The following is a 12,784-nucleotide window of genomic DNA, read 5'->3' on the forward strand; positions in this document are numbered from 1 at the left end:
GCCGGGTATGGCAAGGGATGTGGATGACCTCCTGGGTGCATGCACTCAGTGCGCCCAACGAAAACCACCAGCGAAAGGCGCCTGCCCACCGCTACAATCTATCACGGTCTCTCGGGTTAACGAACTCGTCGCACTCGATATATTGGGGCCCTTCCCTGCGACCCCTAGGGGTAACAAGTACCTGCTGGTTGGCGTGGAATATTTCACCCGATGGCCTATGGCATGGCCTCTTGCTAACCAGTCAGCAGCAGCCGTTGCCGAGGCCTTTGTCCAGGGCTATGTCCTCGACAAGGGTGCTCCCGAACGGCTGCTGACTGACCAAGGGAAGAACTTCTCTGGCGTCCTTCTGCACGAGGTGTGTGCGCTTCTTGGTACGAAAAAGATTCGCACATCCCCCTATCACCCACAAACCGATGGCATGGTGGAGCGGCTGCATAGGACGCTCACATCTATGTTGTGTCACCAGGTGTGTGACTCCCAGACCGATTGGGACCTTCACATTCCGGGGGTTTTGGCCGCCTATAGAATGGCTCCTCACGCGGCAACCGGCTTCTCGCCGTTCTTTTTGATGTACGGTCGCGACGTTGACCCACCAATTGCGAATCAGCTCCGCGTCTCGGAAACCAGCAGAAAATCGAAATTGGCCGACCACGTTAAATTTAATATCCTGAGGTTGACCGAGGCGCGGGAGGCAGCGGCCCAAAACTCTTCCTCTCGGCAGAAGGCCAACGAGAGGTTGCGATCGCGCCAATCACGCACACATGCGTGGAAGCCAGGCGATCAAGCCTGGCTGCACTGCCCTCAGGTGCCGTTGGCGACCTCGGCGAAATTGTTGCGGCCTTGGAGGGGCCCTGTGGTTATTGTGAAGGTTATGCGGCCGCAGTGCGTTCGTATCCAGTGGGGGAAACGCCGCTGGTACGTACACCCCTCGCGTCTGAAGCCGTTTGTGGCGCCGCGCGTCCCTCCACCACATTACACAGGCCGAGCATGTGATGTCTCCGCTGACTCCCGGACGGCGTCTTCGTCACCTGCCCTTGATGCTTCGCTAACTGTTCCACCTTCAGGCGCCTCAAGAATGACGGCTTCCAGCGCGCCTGCGCCACCCGGTGGGGACGGAGTTTGCCCTTCCGGGGTGACGGAAGACGGTGCACCTGCACAGCCGGTGCCCACTGCCGGGCCGACCGGACCCTCCCCCTACGATGGACCCGCAAATCGGACTCGCGCCAAAATGCGCCGCTTGTTGTAAAAATGGTTCTTGTTACTCTTGTTGTTCACTGTTAAGTTTTCTTGCTGCGTTGATGGGGGGGGCGGGTACAATGTATATGTGTATATAGTGTAATTTTGTATAGGTGGGTTGGGTTATTTATTGGGGTGTTCGTTCTTATGAGGCACGCACGGGTGGGGGTTTGTTGTGTTTATTGTTCGAGTATTGTTGCAGCCGGGACGGCTGCGGGTTACACGGGAGGGGGTGATGTAGGGGTGCTATGGGGAATAAACACATGACACGGGAAGGTGTGGTTCACCCACACCTTGGTGGCTACAACAACGTCCGCTAAGGCTCCAGTGGGTATAAAGTGCGGGGAGCCAGGGAGCTCGGGGCAGAGTGTGGGGCCCGAGGCTGAAGCAACCAGTGAAGAAAGAAGGCCAGCTAGGTGAGACCCTGGAACTCCTGTGACCGCTGCCCTTTTCAGGGCCGGCACAGCAAGCCAGTGGTGCGGCCCCAGAGCCCCAGAGTCAGAGTCCTTCTAAGGGCCGGTCTGGTCGGCGGGGTGCCGAGATCTGTGCCTAACCAGGGCCGGATCTGATAGCCTCCCTTAGAGCCCTACCAGGAGGAACTGGGAGCCTAGAGCTTAGGCCAGAGAGCCTGGGGTGTGTTCCTGAGTTATACGGGTGGAGGGGCCGCTACCCCTTCTAGTGTAACCCTTGTTAAGGTTTAAATAAATAGTGCTGCTTCTATTCTGCCGTCTCCGTGTCCTGGAACCCACTACATATGTATATATGTGTGTAGGTGTGTGTGTATATATGTGTGTGTGTAGGTGTGTGTGTATATATGTGTGTGTGTAGGTGTGTGTGTGTAGATGTGTGTGTAGGTGTGTGTGTACATGTGTGTATGTGTGTAGGTGTGTGTAGGTGTGTGTGTAGGTGTGTGTATGTATGTGTGTAGGTGTGTGTGTATGTATGTGTGTATGTGTGTAGGTGTGTATGTGTGGCCTCAGGGTGCACATAGCCTGGCACAAGCGTCGTGGTGACGTCACCGGCACTTAGTGACAAATGGCGGTTGTTGTTGTGTAGGTGTGTGTAGGTGTGTGTGTAGGTGTGTGTGTGGATATATGTGTGTGTGTATGTGTGTATGTATATATGTATGTAGGTGTGTGTATGTATATATGTGTGTATGTGTGTGTGTAGGTGTGTAGGTGTGTGTATGTGTGTGTATGTGTGTGTGTGTATGTGTGTATGTGTGTGTCTATGTGTGTATGTGTGTGTGTAGGTGTGGTATAGACCGGCAGAGGTATGGGCAGTGCCACAGGCAGGGCCTGGCTGTAGAGCTGCATGGGCACCGGGACGTAGATCGGCACGGGGACGGGGATCATCACCAACCTCACCTCCCCTGTCTCCTCTACGGCACAGACAGAGACACACACAGAGACACACACAGAGACACACACAGAGACACACACAGAGACACGGGGATCATCACCAACCTCACCTCCCCTGTCTCCTCTACGGCACAGACACAGAGACACACGCAGATACATAGATACACACAGAGACACACAGACACACACAGAGACACACGCAGAGACACACAGAGACACACACAGAGACACGGGATCATCACCAACCTCACCTCCCCTGTCTCCTCTACGGCACAGACACAGAGACACACGCAGAGACACACACAGAGTCACACAGAGACACAGACACACACAGACACACAGACACACACAGAGACACACAGAGACACACACAGAGACACGGGGATCATCACCAACCTCACCTCCCCTGTCTCCTCTACGGCACAGACACACAGACACACGCAGAGACACACGCAGATACATAGATACACAGAGACACACACAGAGACACACGCAGAGATACACAGAGACACACAGAGACACACGCAGAGACACACACAGAGACACACAGACAGATAGATACACACAGACACACACAGACAGATAGATACACACAGACACACACAGACAGATAGACAGAGACACAGACAACAACAACAACCGCCATTCGCGACTAAGTGGCGGTGACGTCACCACGACGCTTGTGCCAGGCCATGTGCACCTTGAGGCCACGTGAAGTGTCGAACGCCCGCTGGCAGGAGGTCACGGGGCAGACCCAGGTGCCACGGGTCGACTGACTGAGATGACTGGCTGATGCACCACCTGTGCCCCCTACTGTGCCAACCTGCTGTGCTTTAGCCACCCGGCGCTCCGCTCGTTGTTGTGAGCGTCACTCCTCCGCCCTCCGTTGTTGTTGGAGGGCGACTACCTCCAACTGCCCAGTAGCGTCCTTCACGAGCCTCCTCCACAGAGGCCGATCTTGACACCGCTGGTACCAGTCATCGGCAAGTCCAATCAGCTCCACGTCCTACTGTACCACATCACTCCATCTCTTCTCTAGCCCGTGCCGCGCCCGCTTAGCCCCCTCAATCCGGCCGAACAAAAGCTGTTTCAGCATGCGGTGGCTGGGCATGCGGGCTACATGACCCAGCCATCGCAGCCTTCCCCGCCGGAGGAGCTCACCGATGGGACCTTGCCCAGATCTTTAAAGGATTTGTGAGCTCCTCACACAATCCAGTCTGGTTAAACCCAGGATGGATCGTAGGCAGGCCAGCCTAAATGTTTCTAACCGGCGAAGATGTTCCATTAGGGGGGTCCACGTTTCGCAAGCGTAGAGAAGGGAGGGAATGACCGTGGCCGAGAAGACCTGAAGCTTAGTGCGGAGCGACAGACCAGGTAGCTTCCACACAGCATTACGCAACCGATGAAAAGATATTGCCACTCGACTGATTCAGAGTGAGACCTCTGCTGTTAAACTGGAGCCAGTCATAAGCACACTGCCCAGGTATGGGAAACTCTCCACTCTCTCCACAACTGCCCCATCACCGATTGGGAGTTGTGGGGGTGGAGTGTCCGATGGTACAAAATACCCAGGCAGGTGCTTAGTTTTGGTGGGGCTGATGGTAAGGCCCCACCTCTTAGTGGCAAGCTCCAGTCTCAGCAGCAGCGTCTCCAACTCCTCCTCTGAGCAGCTATTACCAAATCATCAGCATACATAACGTGGTTGAGCAATAGGGAGCCATCCCTTGACCGCACCCGGGCATCGATCAGCCTCCCATTATATCTGTACCATATGGAGATTCCCCCGGTACAGCTATTGAAGGCTTCACGAACTACGTGGTCAAAATAGATGTTAAATAATGTGGGAGCCAGAGGACATCCCTGTCGCACCCCAAGGTGTACAGGGAATGGCTCTGACTCCCGGCCACGTAGTTTTACCCGGGCCCGCTCACCATCATGAAGGTCCTTAATGATCGTGAGCAGAGGGTCAGGTACTCCAAAAGCACGAAGAACGACCCAGAGCCCAGGCCTACTGATGGTATCATAGGCCTTGACCAGGTCAATAAAGCAGAGATGTAGGTCTTGTTGGAATTCCCTACACCTCTGCTGTAGCAGACGGACAGAAAATATGGCATCTGTGCAGGACCGCCCTTTCCTGAAACCGCATTGGGGCTCCGCAAGCCTCTCCTCAGCGTGCCTGGCAAGGCGATGCTGAATAATCCTTGCCAGGACCTTTCCCGGCACACTGAGGAGTGAGATGCCCCTGTAGTTGTTACAGTTTGTGCGGTCCCCCTTCTTAAAAAGGGGGACCACCAGGGCATCCTTCCAATCCTGCGGAACCCGTCCAGTGGTCCAGACTGTTGTTATGATGTCATATAGGGCAGTCTGTGCACAAACGCCACCCTCCCTCAGCATTTCGCTTGGGAGATCATCTCTGCCCGCTGCTTTTCCTGGTCTCAGACTCCGGATCGCCTTCAGTACTTCCTCAACAGATGGCACCTCAGCCAGCCACTCACAGGGGGTGACTTCTTCCAATATTTGAGGCACCGCAGCCTCAGCAGGGTCATCCTCACTTTGTGCCACGATGTTTTCCTGGCTGAGGGATTTTCCCTCCCCCCAGGACCTCACAGAAATGCTCAGCAAATCTGCAAACCTGTTCCTGGGGGTCGGAGATTGGATCACCGTTTTTTCCCCTAATGATGGTAATAGGTGTGGTGCTGCAGGTTACTTTTTTGATGGAGTTAAATAGAGATTTGTGATCACAGGCCACTGAGGCAGACTCCATCTCCTCAGCAACCCGCGACCACCACCCATCCTTACAGCGCCTCACGGCTCTCCGAACCTCCGAGCGAAGGCTGCGGTAAGCCTCCTCATTCTCTGACGTGGGATTCTGTAGCCGATGACAGTGGGCCTGTCGCCTTTTCTCAACCATCCTGAAACACCTCCTCTGTCAGCCAGGGTCTCTAGGGAGGTCTGGACCGCGTACCTAAAGCAGCCATTGCAGCTGCATGAGTCACAGTCCTAAACCTCGCCCATTTACCCTCGACATCAGGAGGAGTGGGGGACGATGCCAATCCCAGCCGCAAGCGATGATGAAATTCTCGCTTGCAACTTTCATCAGATAACTGAGACCAGGCCACTTTAGGTAGGAATGGGGTCCTGGGTGTACACCCACCACCGGAGTGAAAGAATGGCAGGTGCATCTTACAGATAACAAGTCGATGGTCAGAGGGCAGATCAGCTCCACGGTAGGTCCTGGTGTCAAGGACATGGGCTCGCATCCGCTGTTCCGTCACTATGTAGTCCAGCAGATGTTCTTGCTTGGACCCGGCATGCATCCATGATGTTGTGTAGATGCGCCGATGCCGGAACAGCGTGTTGGTAATTACAAGCCCATGGGCTGCACAACAATCTAGCAGCCTCCTACCGTTGTTATTGAGCTGATGTGGCCCATGCCCTCCAATCACTCTAGACCAGGTGCCAGTATCATGACCAACTCAGGCATTGAAGTCACCCAACATGATGACTCTATCCCAAGGGGCCACTTTAGCCAGCACCTGTGACAGGAGGTCATAGAAGGCATTTGACTCATCGGCCTTGCCTGCATCCCTCCATGGATGTTCATCTTCGGTGGGGGCATAAGTAACCACGACCACAACTCCTCGCCTCCGGTTGATGGGAAGGCGAGCCCAAAGTAGCCTGGGGCTTACAGCTTCCCACACCTCACAGCCATGCTCCCACGCCCCCTTCATTATTTTGTTCAGAAGAAGAGCCACTCCCTGTTGTTTGGCAGTCTGCTGCCCCGAGTAGAGGACTGTCCACCCCTCATGGTGGCAGGAGCCAGAGCCGGTCCACCGGACCTCCTGAATGCCACAGATCCAGGCGGTACCGGTCCAGCTCCCGACAGAGGAGTACAGACAGACACACACAGACAGATAGATACACACAGACACACACAGACAGATAGACAGAGACACAGACACACAGAAACACACACATACACACAGAAAGACACACACAGACACACAAACTCACAGACAGAGGCACACACAGAGAGATAGATACACACAGACAGATAGATGCATACAGACACACACAGACAGATAGACAGAGAGAGACACAGACACACACAGAAACACACAGAGACACACACACAAACAGACACACACAGAGAGACCCACAGACACGTGTCTCTCACCTCTCTGTGTGTACCGTGCCTCTGTCTCTATGCTTCTCTCTGTGCGTCTCTGTGTGTGTCTCTGTGTGTGTCTGTGTGTGTGTCTCTGTGTGTGTGTCTCTGTGTCTCTGTGTGTGTCTCTGTATCTCTGTGTGTCCTCCCATCTGTCTGTGTGCACCGTGTCTCTGTGTGTGTCTCTGTGTCTCTGCGTGTCTCTGTGTGTGTCTATGTGTGTCTCTGTGTGTGTCTCTGTGTGTCTCTGTGTGTGTCTGTGTGTGTCTCTGTGTGTCCTCCCACCTGTCTGTGTGCACTGTGTCTCTGTGTGTGTCTCTGTGTGTGTCTCTGTCTCTGCATGTCTCTGTGTGTCTCTGTGTGTCTCTGTGTGTCTCTGTGTGTCTGTGTGTCTGTGTGTGTCTCTGTGTGTGTCTGTGTGTCTCTGTGTGTCTCTGTGTGTGTCTCTGTGTGTCTGTGTGTGTCTCTGTGTGTGTCTGTGTGTCTCTGTGTGTCTCTGTGTGTGTCTCTGTGTGTCTGTGTGTCTGTGTGTGTCTCTGTGTCTCTGTGTGTGTCTCTGTGTGTCTGTGTGTGTCATCCCACCTGTCTGTGTGCACCGTGTCTCTGTGTCTCTGTGTGTGTCTCACTCTGTGTGTCTCTGTGTGTGTCTCTGTGTGTCTGTGTGTGTCTCACTGTGTGTGTCTGTGTGTGTCTGTGTCTCTGTATCCCACCTGTCTGTGTGCACCGTGTCTGCGTGTCTCTGTGTGTGTGTGTCTCTGTGTGTCTGTGTGTGTCTGTGTGTGTGTCTCTGTGTGTGTCTCTGTGTGTCTGTGTCTCTGTGTGTGTCTCTGTCTCTGTGTGTGTCTGTGTCTCTGTGTGTGTCTCTGTGTGTGTCTGTGTCTCTGTGTGTGTCTGCGTGTCTCTGTGTGTCTGTGTCTCTGTGTGTGTCTCTGTGTGTGTCTGTGTGTCTCTGTGTGTCTCTGTATTCCCACCTGTCTGTGTGCACCATGTCTCTGTGTGTGTCTCTGTGTGTGTGTCTCTGTGTCTCTGTGTGTGTCTGTGTCTCTGTGTGTGTCTGTGTCTCTGTATTCCCACCTGTCTGTGTGCACCGTGTCTCCGTGTCTCTGTGTGTCTGTGTCTCTGTGTCTCTGTGTGTCTGTGTGTGTCCTCCCGCCTGTCTGTGTGCACCGTGTCTCTGTGTCTACGTGTGTGTGTGTCTCTGTGTGTCTGTGTGTGTCTCTGTGTGTGTCTCTGTGTGTCTGTGTGTCTGTGTGTGTCTCTGTGTGTGTCTCTGTTTCTCTGTATCCCACCTGTCTGTGTGCACCGTGTCTCCGTGTCTCTGTGTGTGTGTGTCTCTGTGTGTCTGTGTGTGTCTGTGTGTGTCTGTGTGTGTCTCTGTGTGTCTCTGTGTGTCTCTGTGTGTGTCCTCCCACCTGTCTGTGTGCACCGTGTCTCTGTGTGTGTCTCTGTGTGTCTCTGTGTGTGTCTCTGTGTCTCTGTGTGTCTGTGTGTGTGTGTCTCTGTGTCTCTGTGTGTGTCTCTGTGTGTCTCTGTGTGTGTGTCTGTGTGTGTCTGTGTGTGTCTCTGTCTGTGTCTCTGTATCCCACCTGTCTGTGTGCACCGTGTCTCTGTGTGTGTGTCTGTGTGTCTCACTGTCTGTGTCCTCCCACCTGTCTGTGTGCACCGTGTCTCCGTGTCTTTGTGTGTGTGTGTCTCTGTGTCTCTGTGTGTGTCTCTGTGTCTCTGTGTGTGTCTCTGTGTGTCTCTGTGTGTGTGTCTGTGTGTGTCTGTGTGTGTCTCTGTCTGTGTCTCTGTATTCCCACCTGTCTGTGTGCACCGTGTCTCCGTGTCGATGCTGCAGGACGTCGCTTTGCTGAAGACCACTGGGCGGCACAGAACTGACTTGTTCTTCAGAGGCTTGGAGGGCGGAGGCTGCAATACACAGCAGCAGCATCATCAGCATCATCATCATCAGCAGCAGCATCAGCAGCATCATCAGCATCATCAGCAGCAGCATCAGCAGCATCAGCAGCATCATCATCACGATCAGTACCACCATCAGCATCATCAGCAGCAGCAGCAGCATCATCAGCAGCAGCTCCAGCAGCATCATCATCATCATAAACATCATCATTATCAGCACAACCATCATCATCATCATCAGCACCACCATCATCATCATCATCAGCACCATCATCAGTAGCAGCATCATCATCAGTAGCAGCAGCATCATCATCATCAGCACCACCATCATCATCAGCAGCAGCACCACCACCACCATCATCATCAGCACCACCACCATCAGCAGTAGCATCACCATCAGCAGCATCATCATCAGCATCATCATCATCAGTAGCAGCAGCAGCATCATCATCAACATCATCATTATCAGCACCACCACCATCATCATCACCACCACCATCAGCACCACCACCATCATCAGTAGCAGCATCATCATCAGTAGCAGCATCATCATCATCAGCACCACCACCACCATCATCATCAGCACCACCACCACCATCATCATCATCATCAGCACCACCATCATCATCATCAGCACCACCATCATCATCATCAGCACCACCACCATCATCATCATCACCACCACCACCATCATCATCACCACCACCACCATCATCACCACCATCATCACCACCACCACCATCATCACCACCACCATCATCATCATCAGCACCACCACCAGCATCATCAGCAACATCATCATCACCACCACCATCATCATCATCAGCACCACCACCATCATCATCATCAGCACCATCATCATCACCACCACCACCACCATCATCACCACCACCACCATCATCACCACCATCACCACCACCATTATCATCATCAGCACCACCACCATCATCATCAGCACCATCATCATCATCACCACCACCACCATCATCATCACCACCACCATCATCACCACCACCATCATCATCAGCACCACCACCACCACCATCATCAGCACCACCATCATCATCATCAGCAGAGTGTTGGTGAGGGGCAGTGGTGGACCGACCTTGGACACTTGCACACCCCTGGAACAACTCTTCGGTGTCGTCACTGAGAACAGAGGAAGCGGAACGTCGCCTGAACGTTAGGAACGTCGCCTGAACGTTAGGAACGTCGCCTGAACGTTAGGAACGTCGCCTGAACGTTAGGTCTGGAACGTCGCCTGAACGTTAGGTCTGGAACGTCGCCTGAACGTTAGGTCTGGAACATCGCCACAACATTAGGTCTGGAACGTCGCCTGAACGTTAGGAACGTCGCCTGAACGTAAGGAATGCCGCCTGAACGTTAGGAACGTCGCCTGAACGTTAGGAACGCCGCATGAACGTTAGGAACGTCGCCTGAACGTTAGGTCTGGAACGTCGCCTGAACGTTAGGAACATCGCCCGAACGTTAGTTCTGGAACGTCGCCTGAACGTTAGGAACGTCGCCACAACGTTAGGTCTGGAACGTCGCCTGAACGTTAGGAACGTCGCCTGAACGTTAGGTCTGGAACGTCGCCTGAACGTTAGGAACGTCGCCTGAACGTTAGGACTGGAACGTCGCTGTGTCTCTCCCCCGTGTGTCTCCCCCGTGTCTCTGTGTGTATCCCCGTGTCTCCTAGCATGTCTCCCTGTGTCTCCGTGTGCCTCCCCCCCCGTATCTCCCCCGCGTGTCTCCCCCGTGTGCCTCTGTGTTTCCGTGTCTCTCCCCCGTGTGTCTCCCAGTGTCTCCCAGTGTCTCCCAGTGTCTCCCAGTGTCTCCCCGTATCTCCCCTGTGTGTCTCCGTGTCTCCCCCGTCTCTCCCCCGTGTGTCTCCGTGTCTCCCCCGTGTCTCTGTGTGTCTCCCCCGTGTCTCCCCCGTGTCTCTGTGTGTCTCCGTGTGTGTCTCCCCCGTGTCTCCGTGTCTCCCCCGTGTGTCTCCGTGCGAGTCCCACCAGGCAAGTCACACGGCACCATCGTCCCCACATCCGGAATGTTCTTCATCGCCTTGTCAGGCACTGACACAAACATCAACGTCATCATCATCATCATCAGCCTTAACATCATCATCATCAGCCTTCACATCATCATCATCAGCCTTAACATCATCATCAGCCTTAACATCATCATCATCAGCCTTAACATCATCATCATCAGCGTTAACATCATCATCATCAGCGTTAACATCATCATCATCAGCCTTAACATCAACGTCATCATCAGCCTTAACATCATCATCATCAGCCTTAACATCATCATCATCATCAGCCTTAACATCATCATCATCAGCCTTATCATCATCACCAGCCTTGACATCATCATCAGCCTTAACATCATCATCAGCCTTAACATCATCATCAGCCTTAACATCATCATCATCAGCCTTAACATCATCATCAGCCTTAACATCATCATCATCAGCCTTAACATCATCATTATCATCAGCCTTCACATCATCATCATCAGCCTTAACATCATCATCATCAGCCTTAACATCATCATCAGCCTTAACATCATCATCAGCCTTAACATCATCATCAGCAGCCTTAACATCATCATCATCATCAGCGTTAACATCATCATCAGCCTTAACATCATCATCATCAGCCTTAACATCAACATCATCATCATCAGCCTTAACATCATCATCATCATCAGCCTTAACATCATCATCATCATCAGCCTTCACATCATCATCATCATCAGCCTTCACATCATCAGCCTTTATATCATCATCATCAGCCTTCACATCATCATCAGCCTTAACCTCATCATTAGCCTTCACATCATCATCATCATCAGCATCATCATCATCATCACCAACCTTCACATCATCATCAGCCTTCACATCATCATCAACATCATCATCAGCCTTCACATCATCATCAACATCATCATCACCAGCCTTGACTTCATCAGCCTTAACCTCATCATCATCAGCCTTATCATCATCATCAGCCTTCACATCATCATCAACATCATGAGCCTTAACATCATCATCATCATCAGCCTTCACATCATCATCAGCCTTCACATCATCAGCATCAGCCTTAACCTCATCATCATCAGCCTTCACGTCATCATCAGCAGCATTATCATCATCAGCAGCAGCCTTCACATCATCATCATCCTTCACATCATCATCATCAGCCTTCACATCATCATCATCAGCCTTCACATCATCATCATCAGCCTTCACATCATCATCATATTCTTGGTTCTTTCGGTAAAGTCACCACCACGAAGGGAAACAATAAAATAATAAATAAAAATTTTATTTCATTGTTCCCCTTCTACGTGGTGGTAACTTTACCGAAAGGACCAAGAAAATGAATCCCTGCACTCTCGAAAGCTTTAAAATCATCATCATCATCACCACCAGCCTTCACATCATCATCATAATCAGCCTTTACATCATCATCATCAGCCTTCACATCATCATCATCATCAGCCTTCACATCATCATCATCAGCCTTCACATCATCAGCCTTTATATCATCATCAGCCTTAACCTCATCATCATTAGCCTTCACATCATCATCATCAGCAGCAGCATCATCATCACCAGCCTTCACATCATCATCATCAGCCTTCACATCATCATCAACATCATCATCAGCCTTCACATCATCATCATCAGCCTTCACATCATCATCAACATCATCATCATCACCAGCCTTGACATCATCAGCCTTAACGTCATCATCATCAGCCTTAACATCATCATCAGCCTTCACATCATCATCAACATCATCAGCCTTCACATCATCAGCATCAGCCTTAACCTCATCATCATCAGCCTTCACATCATCATCAGCAGCATTATCATCATCAGCCTTCACATCATCATCATCAGCCTTCACATCATCATCATCATCAGCCTTCACATCATCATCAGCCTTAACCTCATCATCATCAGCCTTCACATCATCATCAACATCATCAGCCTTCACATCATCAGCATCAGCCTTCACATCATCAGCATCAGCCTTAACCTCATCATCATCAGCCTTATCATCATCATCATCATCAGCCTTCACATCATCATCATCAGCATTCA

The 12,784-nt window shown here is 52.0% G+C and overlaps 2 protein-coding genes across 4 annotated transcripts in view; one reads left to right on the forward strand and one right to left on the reverse strand.

Moving 5' to 3' along the window:
• The window catches only part of LOC116958156 (zinc finger MYM-type protein 3-like), a 266,666-nt gene that overhangs the window by 198,154 nt on the left and 55,728 nt on the right, over positions 1-12,784 (forward strand). The gene's annotated exons all lie outside the window — the stretch shown is intronic.
• The window catches only part of LOC142906964 (zinc finger MYM-type protein 3-like), a 109,580-nt gene that overhangs the window by 60,431 nt on the left and 36,365 nt on the right, over positions 1-12,784 (reverse strand). Inside the window, exons 7-10 of the mRNA XM_076055806.1 lie at positions 10,680-10,742; positions 9,773-9,816; positions 8,568-8,676; positions 2,502-2,617 (exon numbers count right to left, since the gene is read on the reverse strand). Of these exons, the coding sequence (XP_075911921.1) occupies positions 2,502-2,617; positions 8,568-8,676; positions 9,773-9,816; positions 10,680-10,742 (332 nt within the window). The remainder of the gene's footprint in view (positions 1-2,501; positions 2,618-8,567; positions 8,677-9,772; positions 9,817-10,679; positions 10,743-12,784) is intronic.

This window comes from Petromyzon marinus, chromosome 73 (genome assembly GCF_048934315.1).
Source record: "Petromyzon marinus isolate PM22_M1 ecotype Great Lakes invasive population chromosome 73, UKy_Petmar_22M1.pri1.0, whole genome shotgun sequence".
NCBI lineage: Eukaryota > Metazoa > Chordata > Hyperoartia > Petromyzontiformes > Petromyzontidae > Petromyzon > Petromyzon marinus.